Source organism: Felis catus, chromosome B3 (genome assembly GCF_018350175.1).
Source record: "Felis catus isolate Fca126 chromosome B3, F.catus_Fca126_mat1.0, whole genome shotgun sequence".
NCBI classification, from domain to species: domain Eukaryota; kingdom Metazoa; phylum Chordata; class Mammalia; order Carnivora; family Felidae; genus Felis; species Felis catus.
In genome coordinates, this window is record NC_058373.1 from 62,924,526 (window position 1) to 62,942,127 (window position 17,602).

Here is a 17,602-nt window from a genome sequence, read left to right on the forward strand (position 1 = left end):
GTGATTTTAAGAGGAGACACTTGGAGTGCCTCACACCTAGAAATTCCAAGTCAGTAGATCGGATATAGGGCCCAAGCGTCAGAAGTGCCCAAGGGCCTCTCAGATATACCTTCAGGTGCAGCCAGTATTGGGAGCAACTGACCCCATATGGATGTGAACGGGTTAGACGCTTTCAGCTCTGGGCAGCTGCGCCCGGGCTCAGTCTCTAAAAGCACTGCTGCTTAATCTCTTAGGTGGATGGAGAAGGGCATGGGTCAGGAACTCCTTAGAGTTAAGCAATTAAAAGTATGGCTCTTCCCAGGGGCGCCTGGGTGGCTCAGGTGGTTAAGCGTCCCACTTTGGCTCAAGTCATGATCTCATGGTTCATGAGTTCGAGCCCTGCGACGGGCTTGTGCTGACCGCTCAGAGCCTGGAGCCTGCTTCAGATTCTGTCTCTGTCTCTCTGCCCCTCCCCTGCTCATACTGTGTCTCTGTCTCTATCAAAAAATAAACATTTAAAAAGAAAAAAAAAAAAAAAAAGCACAGCTCTTCCCAGAATGATACATATGTGCCTATTTTGCACATACGGACCTCAGAATAAGAACATACGCTGGAGGCATTAAAGGAATCCATGAAAACTAAGGAACTGACTTGCCCCTTCTGTGAACCAAGCTGAGCTCTCTTTTGGAAGCTGAGCTCAAACCCACCTTCAGCATGTTGCTGTCGTAGGTGTAATCGATGGCGGGGGAGATGCGCTGGGAGAAGATCTGGGCCATCATGGTGCGGTAGGCCTTGCCATCCATGTTGGCCAGGGTGTGGTGCAGAACTTCGTGCAGCTCCGACTCCTCCATCTGGGGTGGGGGCAGCAGTTCACTCTTGAGCAGTTCTGTGGCCGTGGGCCGCTTGGCGGGATCATGGTTCAACAGCCAGGAGATGACAGATTTCTGTAACGAAAGTCAGGCACGCTGGTGACCGGATGCAACAGAAGATGCTCTGGAATTCTGACAAGCTGGTGGTTGATTCAGGTCAAAGAAAAGACACCACACTTCTCGCACTGAGTTGGTGCATTGTAATTGGTAGCTGTGAAATCACTCAAGCTGTCATTTCTCGCCCGGCACTTCATTCTGGCCACAGAGTTGTGAGATAGTACAATAGAAGTGTTTCTTAAAAGGCAGAGGCCCTTTTTACATTTTATTGTTATGAACAACCAGAAGATCCTCAACTCAACAACACAGAAGCAGAACTTAGGCCTTACAGACACAAAATACTTCATCAAAACAGGTGTAAGAACAGAAAATAATAATCCCTAGATGCCTAATTTTAGTAAAAATTATAATGCAGAGCAGCTGCTGGCATCCTTACATCTTGTTCTAATTTTTTCCTCTCCATTTATGTTATCTGTATTAAGGTCATTCCCTGGAATTCTCTTGATTTATGTTACTCATTTATTATGACCTCAAAGCCACTACGTCATTAAGCAGGGAACTATGTGAGAACACCCTGAACCTTGAAAGGTTCCTTCATGAGTCCTTAATTCTCCTGTTTACACTAAGGACTTATAAAGAGAGGAATAAGTGAGATCAGAAAGATGTCAATTTTTAGATGAATCTTATTAAGCATTTTTTAATTACAGATTCTTAATATATTCTCTCTCTCTGCAGCCCTCCTAACTCCTACTGCTGTCTTAGGCTGAAAGAAAAACACATGTAAAGAAAGGATGAATTAAAAAAAAAAAGAAAAGAAATGAAAAGAAAGGAATGAACAAGACACCACTTTTATGAAAAGTTAAACTGGTAAAGGGGTGCCTGGGGTGGCTCAGTTGGTTAAGCGTCTGACTTCGGCTCAGGTCATGATCTCACGGCTTGTGAGTTTGAGCCCCGTGTCGGACTCTGTGCTGACAGCTCAGAGCCTGGAAGCTGCTTCAGAGTCTGTCTCCCTTTCTCTCTGTCCCTCCCCAACTTGTGTGCACATACACACGCATGCTCTCTCTCTCTCTCAAAAATAAACGTTAAAAAAGTTTTTTAATTTAAACTGGTAAAAACAATTCCATATTCAGCAATACAGACCCTATTACAATGCTCGATTTCTGTTGTGTGGCAACAATTGTATCATATTCAGTACATATGCATTTTCTATGCTGTTTCCTTTCAGATAAAAAGCAACAGCTATGATGTGGGGGGCAGCACGGGCTGCGGTTCGGGGACCATGTTTATCTGGCCCAGACACAAATACTTTCGGGTACCCAGTACGTACCTCTGGGAGGTGAGCAATCACCGTTGAGAGAAATGGTTGGTACAGTTGCTCTTGTGTTTGTAGTTTAATAAGACAGACCCCACAGCTGCCAACACGTGGAAATACTGAGTAAGAAGACTTTGTTACAGGGAAAGGCTATGAAATGAACATTTATTTATGACATCCAGAAACACAGGAAACGACTCCGTTCAAATCAATGATAAGAGCTAACAAAAGCAGCAGAAACACAACGCAGTGAATTTTCTAATGGTCCTTCGCTAATGGAACAGACGAGGCAGAACGGGTTCCTCCAGCCATAAATAAATGTCCTGTTTAATACTACCAAATTACAGAACATTAGTGTTAATATAAATAAAGGGCACTTAATCCTTTTATTTGACAGGTGAGGAAAATCAAAATCTAGATAAGTGACTCATCCAATCAGATACATAGCCAATAAGCAAGAAATCGCAAACTAATGCCATGTTCTAGCGAAGCTTCTGTTCTCAACACTAATAATTTAAATAAGCGATTTTGCCTTGATAATAAAGAAAAGTCAGGATAAACTTCCATATGCCAGGATTATCAACCAAGGAAGGCTTCACCAAGATAAACCACCAAACACTAAGAAGAAATGCACACCAGAAGCACAATACACAGGTTCACCAATAATTACTCATTCACATTAGCTGGATGCCAAATAAGCCATGACATGAGCTACATATACACATACTCAGGTGTTTATAGTATGGAGGATAAATTATTTTACTTTAAAATACTATTATCATCAGACTGTTGAGTCTTCTCCTCTACAATCGGAGCTACTTTAGCTACAAAACTGAATGAAATTATAGTTTTAAACTGTATTCTTTTCTTAAAAAGTTCCAAGCTTTCTCTAACATAATGAAATCTACAAGCTTTCTCTTTTTTTCCAACAGCTAAGCCAAGGTTCCAAACAGCACTTCAAAAGCACAATGAACCACACAAAAGAACCCTGTAGCTGGTTAATTTTCTGTGCCAGTCCTTGGCATTTTTATGGTGTATTTCGAGTCTAATAACATTTAAAGCATTTCATCTTTGGATGTTTTTCGCCACGGTGTTCCCAGGGCACGAGAGAATGAGTGGCAGAACAGTACTAATTGAAAAAGAAGAAAAACAGTAATTAAAATCCTAGGGTGAAGACACAGTAATAGAAGTGTCAGAGAATTACCTGCTTTGTATGCTCTCCATCATCGAAGTCTTCTGGAAACTTAGGCGACGTGGGCTAAAAGAATATTATATTCAAACCAGTAAGTGCTTGGCAAACTGCCACAGTGAAAAAGCATTTATTCACCAGACGTAAGAAAATCGAGTATAAAAATGAAAGCAAGGAAAGACTGAAGTGATACCTTCTTGAAGCCCAAGGCCCACAGTTCCAAGCACATAAATATTATTTTAACACAAATTTTACCCAAATGAGAGCCAGATGATAGAAAGCACCTCATCTGAGGACAAAGTATTTTAAAATCTAATGGTTTCATTGGAAGACAAAGTAGCTTTATAAAACACACAAATGAGGGGCGCCTGGGTGGCTCAGTCGGTTAAGCTTCCGACTTCAGCTCAGGTCACGATCTCACGGTCCGTGAGTTCGAGCCCCGCGTCGGGCTCTGGGCTGATGGCTCAGAGCCTGGAGCCTGTTTCTGAATCTGTGTCTCCCTCTCTCTCTGACCCTCCCCCGTTCATGCTCTGTCTCTCTCTGTCTCAAAAATAAATAAACTTAAGAAAAAAAATTTATAAAAAACAAAAAAAAACACACAGATGAAAAGAGGAAGAAAAAACCCAAAAAACAAAACAAAAACCCAAAACAAAAAAAACAACAAAGCACCAACACACAGTAACAACAACAACAACAACAAAAACTAAACATTAATACTTAAAACCCGTATCTCCTGAAAAGCTCCCACCTTTCTGGTAAATAAGATTTCAATCATAGCATCAACTTGACAGCTTAGATATTCTTCAAATGAGGGAACAAACATGAACTTTAGACTAAAGAAAGGCAGTTCATCAAGGAAATAATCCTAGAACAGCATTCCAAGTCAAGGCAAGGACATGGTAATCACTTTATTTACTTCCATACTTTGTGAACATCGTGGTCCATGCTGTACTGGCAATAAAAGAATTCTAGTTTTCAAAAATACCTAGAGGACTATTCTCAGTCACAGTGGATAGGATTTCAGCTCAGGAAAATAGACGGCTCTTTGCTTTGCTCATGAACAGGCAAATCTAAGCCACCCCCATTCACCCAAACCTTGATGCTCTCCACTTTGTCCTAAAGCTGTTTGTAATGGGCATCCTGGGCCTCACACACTGTTAACATTGGTTCCTTTTAGTTTGGGCAATAGGTGAGGCAAGGATTAATCCCAAAATCACTAAGGGAAATTTCCCTGGGGAAAAAAATTCAAGTGGCTACTATCTTCCCCAGACCCTTTTAAATTTCTGGCCATAGGGGTATTCCTGAGGCATTACTACCATGTCCTTTTGGTTAGAACCTTTCATTTCTAGAACTAAATCTCCATTATCCTTATAACTCATTTCCCACCATTGCAACTACATCAATATCATGCAAAATTTTTGGATTCTTCTTTTGTTTTAAAACCAAGAGTAAATCTCTAAGAATAATTTTTAAAAGTAACTATGACCTAGCAATCTCTCCAAGTAGGATTTCCAAAAACAAACAAAACTGGGGAAAGTTTCTCATGACTGGAAGTGTGTAAGCAGAGGTAGATTTCCTTTTACTCGAAATATAGATTATAGTGAAACTGCCTCTTCCATGTTATAAATACCAGAAGGGTACCCTGCATTAAATTCTGATGTCCACGCTAAGATTTGGGTTACTGGAAGTTGAGGCATTAAAACATCTGATACGTACATCTCTGAGTTGGTTGAGAACAAAGATCCTTTCTGAGGCTGTGACCATGGGGTGGTAGGACATCTCAAAGAAGATAATTCCCAGGCTGAAGAGATCCACTTTCTAAGGAGTAAAAAGAACTGTATTTAGACAGCCTTGATATGAACGTGTCATTTACCAGCGAATTATACGATGAGCACTGTTAGCTGGAAAAAGGCTTACTAAGGGAAAAACAAGCCACACTAGAAAAAACTTGTTTTTTTCTAAAAAAATTATAGGTATAAAGTGCAGAAAAAATACTTGCTGTGATTTCTCAATGCTTTCCTTGAAAATTCACTGAAATTGGTTTAGCGATATACACAGACATAGAAAATCACTGGCTGACCACTGAGAGTGATCCCTAAAGAGCAAGGACAAATGAAATCTGTCCAAGGAATTTGCTTGGCTTTGCTTCCTTACGCATCATCTCAAAAGTGAAACGCAGACCAAAATCTGCAGTTGATGGCAGAGGTCAACTACTGATTGCAAAGCCATACCAATGAGGACAGAAAAATGGCGCAACAGAAAGATCATGCGACTAATTCTAAGAGACTACGGAAGGGCAAGTAAAAAAGCAAAAGGGCAAGTCAGTGCACAGAGTCTCAGGTAGGGAGCTGGCAAGAGGAGGATGCAGTGTGGAAGGCAATGTGCCTGAGGCAGCCGGCAGGGGCACCCTGCCGAGAGGGAGACTGTACGTGGCAAACTGCACACAGGCACAGAAGCCACTTTCAAGGGCAACTCTTGCATGAATTTGGACTCAACGATTAGTAGGGGAGGATCCAATTATTACCAGTGATCTCCCAAGTCTTAGAAACCAACACACTGGCTGTGGCATTTCCTACACACTGTCTGTAGAAAATGGTGAACATGCAGAAAAGCACCAAGAAAAACAGCAATCACCCCTAATGCCACTGCTCAAGGATATTTACTACTGGTCTAAGACAGGCCTGCTGGTTTTTAAACGCATCCACACACATACACGCACCCCCTATAAAACTACAACCATACTATGGTTTGTAACTTTTATCCCCTTAAGATAGCGAGAATATTTTTCAACGTGATAGCATTTTTCTAGAACAGGCTTTTAAAACATGATACTAATGACATACAGTATTCAATTACATGGAAGTCCCCAGAATTTATTTAACCATTTTTTTATTTTTTTAAATGTTTTTATTTATTTTTGAGACAGAGAGAGACAGAGCATGAGCAGGGGAGGGACAGAGAGAGAGGGAGACACAGAATCCGAAGCAGGCTCCAGGCTCTGAGTTGTCAGCACAGAGCCCGACGTGGAGCTCGAACTCACGGACCGTGAGACCATGACCTGAGCTGAAGTCAGACGCTTAACCGACTGAGCCACCCAGGCGCCCCTTTAACCATTTATTTTTAAACACCATTATTTTTCACTGTTCTAAATAATGCTGTGATGAACCCCTTTCACACCCATCTTTTTGGATGTCGTTGTTTCCTCTGGATAGCTTTCAAAAGGGGGAGCTGCTGGGCCAAAGGGTGGATAGAGCCCCTTTAAGGATTTCATTACACCTTGCAAACTGAACTCAGAGAGGTGAGGCTAAAGGTGCCCTCACATGCCCATGTCGCATGCGCGCGCACCTCCCACACCCTGGCCCTGCTGGGTATTTGGAGGCCTAACTCTATGTCACTACCCAGCGATCTCTGTCAGAATGGAAACCCAAACTTGGGTTTTACTGCAAGCCTGAAAATATGCTCTGATGTGAATGGCCTAGTCTATTTTTGAGATTTAGCTCTACATTCTTGCCCTAAGTGACCCCATCCAGTCCCATGGCTTTCAATCCCTCTTGGGGTGATCACTCTATGTATACTTCTGAGTCTGACCTTTCTTCTGAACTCAAGTCCTGAGTCTTCAACAACCTACTGGAAATCTCTAACTGGATCTCTCATCAGGCATTTCCAACTCAACACTGCCCCCCAAATGGAATTTTCCTGCTGTCTCCCCCTTTGTCTTTCCCCATCTCAGTCAGCTAGCTTTCCCCCAGCTGCTGCAGCAGACACCTGAGCACCATCTCATACCCTCCTTTTCCTGACCCAACATCCACTCTGTCAGGAAGCCTGTCAACTCCCCTCCGCAGTGTCTTACAGGAAGCACGCTTCCCATCTTTACTGCTCCCGCTCTAGTTCCAGCTAGCAGCCACCCCGCCTGACTCCTGCAAAGCTTCCAGCAACAGGTGGAGTGAACTCCCTTGCTCCAGACCCTTCACTGGCTCCCGGTGCACACTCCTATCATGGCTAAGCTGGCCCTGGATCATGTGACCCTCATCTTCCTTTCCAGCTTCACTTCATGCCTCTCTCCCCCATAGCTCACCAGGCTACAGCCGCACGGACGATCTTTGTGATTGTCCCAAACGTGCCAAGCAAGCTCTCACTCAGTTCTCTCCTTACGCATGCTATTTCTTCTGCTTACCCTTTCTCTCAGCTCCCAGCTTCTTGTGGTTGTCCCTTATCCTAAAAGCTATCCCCTTGGGGAAGCCTTTTATGGTCTGTTTATCTAAAGATGATGCTCCCTATTGTACTCTGGTCACTGGAGTTCATTTCTTTTCTTTACAATTTGTGATTCTTTCCTTTATTTTTTACTTGTTTGTTGTCTATTTCATCCCCAAAGGATAAGCTCCCCAAGGGCTGGAATAAGACACCCGTCTTATTAGTCAACTGTACTGTTCCCTGTGTTCCTGGAGCCTAGCCTAGGACCAGGTTAGTGCAAATCCTCTTTGGATAGATGGACTGTAAGGTCCTTGGCAGCAAAAGCCAGTTTCAGTTACTGTTCGGGGGCACCACGTGCGCTTTGGGGAATAGGCACCTCAATTGGCATGTGGACACACAGCAAGGAAATGAATGTTCCTGAACATCTCAGCTGGTAACTAAACCCCAAATACTGTGATCTTGATGTTCTTACTAATGGGGTGTCTGGGTGGCTCAGTGGTAGCGTCCGACCTTGGCTCAGGTTATGATCTCACGGTTCATGAGTTCAAGCCCCACGTCGAGGTCTGTGCTGACAGCTCAGAGCCTGGAGCCTGCTTCGGATTCTGTGCCTTCCTCTCTCTCTCTGCTCCCCCTCACCCCTCTCACACTGTCTCTGTCTCTCAAAAAATGAATAAATGTTAAAAAAAAATTTTTTTTTTGATGCTCTTACTGTTATCTTACGCTTGAGACCTTTCTTTTTCCCCAGAAGCCTTCCCCTTTACCTGGTTATACGTGGGTCTGGTGCTTCCTTGGACCTCTGGGCTTACGTACAAAGCAGTGCCAACCATCCCCGTCAAATGACCTACGTGGAAGAAGGCAGAGGGAAGGCTTTCTAACGACAGGAGTAAGGCAAATTTTTATTTAAAAAAAAAAAAAAAAGTTTAAGAGTGAAGCATGATCTGTTAACTATTCACTGTACTCGGAGGAAGAAACAGCATGCAATTCACTAAGGCATTACGTCTAAGTCATGTATGGCCACACATTGTGTTCCACACAGGAGGTCTTTGCTGTTGCACACGGGCGGCACCCCAGACGCCCCAGACGCCCAGGTCATGAGGTAACCTCACATTGCCACGTGGGGTCAGACAAAGCGTAACTATCTACCTGTGGGAGCCAACTACTCTAACCAAAGCTCTAATTTCTCAGAGTTCCGAAGAACAAATAACATAGTAAAAAGGGGATAAAATTAAAGCATTTTCATGATTTTGTTAATTTAATGACTAACTGTAATTTGCTTTAGAATAAAATCTTTCCAGATGAAAAACAGCTTTCAGATTAAGAAATTTTATACTGTAGGGGCGCCTGGGTGGCGCAGTCGGTTAAGCATCCGACTTCAGCCAGGTCACGATCTCGCGGTCCGGGAGTTCGAGCCCCGCGTCAGGCTCTGGGCTGATGGCTCAGAGCCTGGAGCCTGTTTCCGATTCTGTGTCTCCCTCTCTCTCTGCCCCTCCCCCGTTCATGCTCTGTCTCTCTCTGTCCCAAAAATAAATAAACGTTGAAAAAAAAAATTTATACTGTATAGTATATGTAAAATTCTCCAAAGAGTAGATCTTATGTTGAGTGTTCTTAGAAAATTAAATTAATAATCATAACCATTATTATTATGATTATTATTATTATAATAAATAGAAGGGCAGGAGGGGGAGCCTGGGTAGCTCAGTTAGTTAAGTAGCTGACTTCATCTCAGGTCATGATCTTGCGGTTTGTGGGTTCGAGCCCCGCATCGGGCTCTGTGCTGACAGCTCAGAGGCAGGAGCCTGCTTTGGATTCTGTGTTCCCCTCTTTCTCTGCCCCTCCCCTGCTCACGCTCTGTCTCTCTTAAGTAAATAAACATAAAAAAAAAATTAAAAAACATAATAGGGCAGGAGGAAACTTGGAGACTATGAATATATTCATGACATAGACTAAGATGATGGTTTCATGGGTATAAATGTATAACCAAACGCCTCAGGTTATATACATTGTATTTGCAGCGTTTTGTATTTAAAAAAGAGAGAGAGAGAATAAGGGATACAAAACCTTTGTGGTCTGCTTTTTAATACACTACATATACAGGCTTCTGGATTTACCTGAAGGGTCTGGCTTAATCAAGTGATCTGCTGTATCATCTTGCTTGCCATCAGCCTAAAAAATATAAGCCATTCAAATATCACTCTTAAAATGCTTTATTATTCCACAGGAATAGCTTCTCCATTTCTAAATGAAGACTGAAAAATTATACACAGAACACAGACTAACTAGAACAATGCTTTTTCTGAGCTTTAAGTATGTTTTGTTTAGTTACCCTACTAATGCAGGACTCAGTGGAAACCCAATGAGATCAAGGAGAAGGGCACTTTGTTGTAGAATTCTTTCTTCGTGGCAGGAAGCTCCAATAGCTTACAGAAACCAATGTATTTTCACATTGCAAATGGCAAAACAGAGTCTATTTACTCGGAAAATTAAGAGTATGTTAACAACAACAACAAACTCACTTTCTAACTTTCCCACTGCTGTTTCCTTATCTGGGTGAATTTGTATTCTTCTTTCTTAGAGGCTGGTCACCAAATCTGTGCCACTGTCAGTGCTAGCAACAATCAGGTAGCCTCACCTTTCTCAACTGTGCCTGTGACAGCACCGTCTCACAAGTTACCCTAAATCACTGTCTTCTGGGGTCACTCCACAGGTTCCTGTCACAAGAACTACCATCCATAATAGCATCTCTGACATTAATGCCATTAAGCCTTCCCCAAGAGGGAAATGCCAGGCACTGTTCCAGGTGCTTTACCTGTATTCTCATTTTATCCCGCCAGCAACACTGAAGTCGGTATTAGCATTAGGTACATTTTATTTTTTAATTTTTTTTCTTAACGTTTTATTTATTTTTGAGACAAGGAGAGACAGAGCATGAACGGGGGAGGGTCAGAGAGAGAGGGAGACACCGAATCCGAAACAGGCTCCAGGCTCTGAGCTGTCAGCACAGAGCCCGACGCGGGGCTCGAACTCACGGACCGCGAGATCATGACCTGAGCCGAAGTCGGACGCTCAACCGACGGAGCCACCCAGGCGCCCCATTAGGTACATTTTATACAGGAGGTATTGAGAGGTTAACTAGCTAACCTGCCCAAGGTCATGCCACAAGGGACCAGCAGGGATAGGATTCTAGCCTAGGTCAGGGCCTCCAGAACCTGTGCCCTTATCTACTCACTACACTATAGCCTCCAGATATCAAGTTAAATTATTTCACTTGGGGATCAAGATGCCATCATCTGGGCCTTCCTTGGTCTTAGCACTTCAAAATGCCCTGCTGTTGGGGCACCTGGGTGGCTCAGTGGGTTGAGTGTCTGACTTCGGTTCAGGTCAGTATCTCGCAGTCCATGAATTCGAGCCCCACATCGGTCTCTGTGCTGACAGCTCAGAGCCTGGAGCCTGCTAAGGATTCTGTGTCTCCTTCTCTCTCTGCCCCTGCCCCACTCGTACTCTGTCTCGCTCTCTTTCAAAAGTAAATAAACATAAAAAAAATTTTTTAAATTTAAAAAGCCCCGCTGTTCTACTCAGGCCCACACGCTCACTGTCCCCTTCTGTTTCCTCCCTCTCCTCTCCTAACCTCACCTTCTGGTTTTGCTTCTACAGTTGGAAATTTTGCTCCTGTGGCACCATTATTCCTGTTTTCTTTCTCTGACCACCTTGAAAATTAACTGCATGTGCTAGAGATTTTATGCCTAGCAAATTTGTCTTACTATAAGACTCTTCCTCCGGCACTTAAGGCCTGCCAACTAGAAGAATCCCAGCTGTCCAGCATCATCACTGCTCCCGTTTGACTCATAGCTTTAACCAACCAGACAGCCTGCTGGCCTCCAATCATGTCTGTTCACCCCAGGGCCTTTGCTTACGCTGTTCTCTCTCTCTCTGGGATCCCCTACCCGGTCTGCCCTCAATCTCAGCCTGCTGGACTCCCACCCATCCTTTAAGGCCCATCTGAAATGTTCGTTTCTTTATACCGCCCTTCTGGGTCTTTATAACTATATCAAAATTTTCTCGTGCCTTTGGTCTTATATCTCGATTTCTCTTACTACACATTATTTTAGCTTTGCATGTTAAAGAACTACTCTGGGGGCGCCTGGGTGGCTCAGTCGGTTGGGCGTCCAACTTCAGCTCAGGTCACGATCTCGCGGTTTGCGAGTTCGAGCCCCGCATCGGGCTCTGGGCTGATGGCTCAGAGCCTGGAGCCTGCTTCCGATTCTGTGTCTACCTCTCTCTCTGCCCCTCCCCCGTTAATGCTGTGTTTCTGTCTGTCTCAAAAATAAATAAATGTCAAAAAAAATTTTTTTTTTAATTTAAAAAAAATAAAAAAAAATAAAGAACTACTCTGTAATGTTGTGAAGAATAAAATAAATACCTTCTGAGTTACATGTTGTCTAGGACTGGCTCTTCTCATGTTTGTTGTTTGTTTTTAGCTTTGTTTCCCTAAATTAACTAAAAGCTCCTCAAGTGTAAAGCATCTAGCGTAGTGCCTGGCATGGTAGACCAAACTAGCAAACTATTTCATCAAGTATTATATGCCTTTGACCTCTCATCCACAAACCAGTAATTTTATACCTCTCAAGTGGAACGTCCTCACCAAGATGTATTCACCCTTTCAAAGCCTAAAAGATCAGTGGTAGTTCACCCCTTCCGACCTGCAAAATTTCCTGAAGATTACATGGCACAGTTCAGTGAACCTCGTAACCATGAAAGTTATGAGGATAACGAAGGCATACGGGGCCATTTTTCAGGCATAGTCTAATCTGAAAAATACTCACCGTGAAGGCTAGATGGTCTGTCGCCAAACCAAAATCACCTATTTTTACATGGTCATCGGAATCCAAAAAAATGTTGACAGGCTTCAAATCCCGGTGAATCATTCCCTGATGGAAGAGAGCAAAGAACGGTTTCCCAAATACAGTTTATAGTTATGCCTGTTTCCTCATTTCAAAGGCCAACCAAGCAAGTAATGAGAAGCAGATGAGGTGTTCCCCTGCAGACCACACTGGTCCAGGCCTTATGGCCTCTGCACGGTCTCTCGACCATCCTGCCAATGACCTTGCCACCCTCTCCCAGTTTACCTCCTGATGGTCCTGGATCAGATCAAATCCAAATGGTTCCACGGGGCATTCAAGGGCCCCTTCCACTAGGTTCCCAGTCTCTCTTCTTTTGTCACCCTAAAACCCTTGCTCTGGTTGGGGAGATAACACACCGTTTTCATCCCGTCTTATTTTCTTCACTATTTTTCCTAAGAAATTCTTGTGTTCTCCACTCATTTGAATTGTGCCAGCAGTTCCAAGCGCCAGCTCACCCATGAAGGCTTCCACAGTGATTCTAATTCAACCTGCATCCCTAGCACACACATTAAGTACTTGCCCAATGATTATCTGTTACGTGAACTCGGCTTTCTCCCCTTCCTGACGGCATCCTCATGATGCTTATTGTTTTAGGCACGCTAATACAGGAAATAATTAGAATGTAATGAAAACACCTTATCGTATGATCGCTTCGCTGTCATGTGAAGGTAAAGTGTGGCTCCTTCAGACCACAGCAAGTCCCTTTCAAGCATAGGGTTTGTCATATCCTCGTGCCTGTCTGCATTTCAAGGTGTGGCACAGTATTAGACACCCAGTAGATGATTAACAGAGGCTGAACAGATTAGATGGAGAGGAGGAGAGGGCTCGGGGCACACTTCTAGGAACCCAGGTGATCTCACAGCCACAGAGTTCTAACGGCTGCCGTTAGAACTCCTTTTTATTTCCAACCTTGTAAATCGTGCCCCACAAAATCATTTATAAACTAGATGAATTACGGGCCTAGCTTTTTAGTATCAATACACTATAGTATGAACATTTTAAGTTAAAGAAAATTGAAGCAAAGGGGGAAAAAGTACCTAAACTGACTGATGCATTAGATAATCCCATTTTTAAAATGTAAGCAGTGCCGTTACCATGTGCACTGATGTGACATTCTCTAACTCTCTAAAATGACATCTTATACCATGTGGCGAGCTGTGTTTCTCAGTCTCATTTCTACTCTTGCTAGGTGGCTTTCTGGTCTCTCCATGTTCCTAGGAAGGACAGCACTAAGCCATTAGAATCAAATAACTGGGCCTGTGTTAATCACACTCTTCCTTTATTTAAAAAAAAAAATTTTTTTTTTTTTAACGTTTATTGATTTTTGAGACAGGGAGAGACAGAGCATGAACAGGGGAGGGTCAGATAGAGGGAGACACAGAATCTGAAACAGGCTCCAGGCTCTGAGCTGTCAGCACAGAGCCCGACGTGGGGCTCGAACTCACGGACCGCGAGATCATGACCTGAGCCGAAGTCGGCCGCTTAACCGACTGAGCCACCCAGGCGCCCCACACTCTTCCTTTATTTTAAACAACTCAAGGAATCATCTTTGCTTTTGGTATGTGTTCAAATATTTCCACTTAACCCAGAGGCTGCAGAAATCTTTGTAAATCAGATAAATATTTTAGGCTTTAGGGCCATGCAGTCTCTGTCACAGCTACTCAATCCCACCAACAGTTTTAGCACAAAGATAGCTACAGGCAACGTGTAAACAAACAAGCATGGCCGTGTCCCAATAAAACTTTATTTGTAGACACCGACATCTGAATTTCACAGAATTTTCTTGTCATGAAATACTCTTCCTCTTTTGATTTAAAAAACAATTAAAAAAAATTTTTTTTTCAATGTTTTTTATTTTTGGGACAGAGAGAGACAGAGCATGAACGGGGGAGGGGCAGAGAAAGAGGGAGACACAGAATCGGAAACAGGCTCCAGGCTCCGAGCCATCAGCCCAGAGCCTGATGCGGGGCTCGAACTCACGGACCGCGAGATCGTGACCTGGCTGAAGTCGGATGCTTAACCGACTGCGCCACCCAGGCGCCCCAAAAAAACAATTTTTTAAAAAAAAATTTAGAGAGAGCGAGCGAGCAGGGGAGAGGGGCAGACAGAAAAAGAGAGAGAATCCCTAGCAGGCTCCACTCTCAGTGCAGAGCCTGACATGGGTTTGATCTCACAACCCGGGAATCATCACCTAACCCGAAATCAAGAGCCAGAGGCTCAACCAACTGAGCTACCCAGACACCCCTCTCTTTTGTTTTTTTTACAACCCTTTAAAAATGTAAAAGCCGTTCTTAGTGCACAGGCTGTATAAATGCAGGTAGAAGTGGAATTTGACCCCATAGCCACAGTTTGCTGGCCCCTGTCCTAACCTTCAGTGTTTTCTTTGAACTTTCACACTTTATACCCTCTGTTTCTGTGTTTCTCCAATCTCACAGTATTTTTTGTCATAAGTTTTACATAAAGTTTTCAGGTATGAAATGTTATAAAGTTTACTTTCTCATGGATATAAGCCAATCCATCCAGAATCTCTCGAAAAAGCCTCCAGAGTCTGATGGTATCCTGATATAGTCCCTGGTCAATGGTGTCTCGCAAAGTGCTCTTCTCACAGTACTCCATCTGGGGGCAAGAACAGACCAGGCAGCATTTGACTGTACAGGGTTTCAATTAAGGAGGACAATGGCGATTAATGTAATCTTCCATTTTAAAACTTGTGCTGTGGAATTTAAATAGTTAAAGGAAAGGTTTGTTTTTACACTGAAAACAGAAACCAACAGTATTAAAAAACTGGGGGGAAAGAGGCATAATCATAGCACCCCAGCATAACCATTTTAGTTTTCATATTATCGTTCACTTAAAACACATAAGACTTGTTTAAAACCTTGTGATAAATAATTTCATTATTTTTCAAATAATGAAAAAACTGAGAACTACACAAAATTTTGTTTTACAAGACTGTTTCCAAACCCCAGTTTCCAAGAAATGCTAATTAAAAATCTAATGATGTCATTAGTCTTTCTCGTTTGTACTTTTTTTTTTAAAGATTTTATTTTTAAGTAATCTCTAACCCAGCAGGGGGCTCGAACTCACAACCCCAAGATCTGGAGTCACATGCTCTTCCAATTGAGCCAGCTGGGTGCCCCTATCATTTTTACTTTGAATTCATGACAGTGACCTTCAAGTCTCGAGCAAAACATTACAAATATCAAAACATTCAGGATAGGGCTCTTTCTCACCCTTCCTTATATATTAATGTATCAGAAAACAAGGAAGTATCATTTAAATATCTTAGATCAGCACGTAGCGTTTGATTTATGAAACTAGTAAAACGAGCCTATCGGTTTCAAACCAGTGCCAGAGTTGAGATTTCTCATGAAGAAAGATTTTACTGTTTTTAAAGAGAGGAACGTGCCATTTTAGAGAAAGGAATACACTCTCGTGCTCAGGTTAACCATCTACAGATTCTGATTCCTCCTCTAGTCCTCACGAGGGCCTGAGACTCCCAGACCATGATCCTACCGCACCTCGGACGCACCTCCCTTATATACTTCTGTCTCCTGTCTAGAGCCTCCTAATGGCACATAGTACATACTTCAGTTAGTGGTTCGGGGGACAGATGCTTTATTATGTGTGCTGTATGGTACCTGAAAGACGTTTATGTTAGGGAATACTTAAAACCAGCTCCAACTGTAGGAAAGCAACCACCTCATTAGTCTCTTTGGAAACACTACTTCGGGCACACAGTACCGCGTCTCACACTTAAAGATCTCCCTCCTTATAGATATGACTGAAAATACTAATAATGACACATGGCCCTATTCACTTGGGGAGAGACAAGCTTTTCTCATTGATACGTGGCTGTCCCTCTGCTGCCAGAGCTCACCACTGGCCAGGACTCTGTCCCTCAGACACGTGAGCAGGCTTTCCTTTCAGTAAAGCCTCACTGGAACTGGTTTGCCTACGGCGCCTGTCTGCCAGAGGTTCTAGGACACTCTGCCTAAAGCCACGTTGGTGTTTCTTCCGCACATGCAAAGATGTGTATGCATCACGCCTTACCTGTCCAGATTCAACTTGTTAGAGTGAAAGTTCTGTCCATGCACAGTCTGGCATTTACGGAATTCAGATGGTTCTAATTACCCTAGAGATGTTACTTCTTCTATTTTTCACAAGTCTTTACCTCTTCTATCTCTCACAAGTCTTTGAGACAGCGAGACGGGGAACCAGAGGCACAGAAGGCGGAAGCAACTCGCCTGAGCTCACACAGCTGTGACTGGGGGATGCAGGAGGAGAACTTACGCAGCCTGAGTCCAGAGCCCTGTGCTGCTATGGTACAGAAAGCATGAGTTCAAGGCTAGGGGAGGGGCGCCATGTTACAATCCTCTCCGGCCAATTAATCTTTGGCAGTGCGGGTGAGCCCTCTTCTGCCCACTGTCTGGCTCCAGCCTCCTGAAACATACCCGCCAGCAACCACTGGGAGTTGCCGGGTCACCAAGACGCACACGTGCCAGGCCCTACCTGGATATATAGGTAGTGCACAGCCTCAGTGGTCGCCGATGGCTCACTTTCATGGTAACTGTCCTTCCCATTGCAGTCTTCATCCTAATCCAAGACGAACACATGAGAACTCAAGAACAGGAGCTGAAATGGAACACGAGCATCACTGCCATCAAGTCAGTGGCACTGATTTATAGTTTGTTTGTGGGAGCATTTTTCAACATTTTTCCTTTTTATCGAAGAAAAAAAAACCCGACCTCTCTGTTGTGCAAACCATCAGGTTCTACTCTTGAATCATTTAAATACCCTGAGGATTATCTGCAGAAGACTGTTAATCTCTTGGAGGCTTTTACTCATCAAGTAGAATGTCCCCTGGCATGTTGCCCTCAACCAAGTAAAACCAGGATTATAAACTTGGTGCTCCCATAATACCTCAATGCATGACTAATGCTGAAACCAAAGCAGTAAATTAGGTTACTTATACTATTATTCCCAGTTAAATTTACAATTTGTAACTTTAAACCAAGAGGAGTCTAAGGTGATTTTAATTAAAAAAAGGAAGTACCTAAGAAATGTTGGCTCATGCAGTCGACCCTCCTTCACCTCAATGTAACTG

At 43.3% G+C, this 17,602-nt stretch overlaps 1 protein-coding gene across 9 annotated transcripts in view; it reads right to left on the minus strand.

The window, feature by feature from the left end:
* EIF2AK4 (eukaryotic translation initiation factor 2 alpha kinase 4) overlaps window positions 1-17,602 on the minus strand; it is a 97,547-nt gene that overhangs the window by 35,580 nt on the left and 44,365 nt on the right. For 8 of the 9 annotated variants that reach the window (XM_023255502.2, XM_023255505.2, XM_045059556.1 and 5 more), the window contains 8 exons: window positions 17,008-17,091; window positions 14,989-15,111; window positions 12,418-12,522; window positions 9,706-9,760; window positions 8,359-8,438; window positions 5,123-5,224; window positions 3,422-3,475; window positions 687-923 (listed from right to left, as the gene is read on the minus strand). In XM_023255502.2, the coding sequence (XP_023111270.2) occupies window positions 687-923; window positions 3,422-3,475; window positions 5,123-5,224; window positions 8,359-8,438; window positions 9,706-9,760; window positions 12,418-12,522; window positions 14,989-15,111; window positions 17,008-17,091 (840 nt within the window). The remainder of the gene's footprint in view (window positions 1-686; window positions 924-3,421; window positions 3,476-5,122; window positions 5,225-8,358; window positions 8,439-9,705; window positions 9,761-12,417; window positions 12,523-14,988; window positions 15,112-17,007; window positions 17,092-17,602) is intronic. The other variant, XM_023255503.2, reaches the window with a different exon arrangement.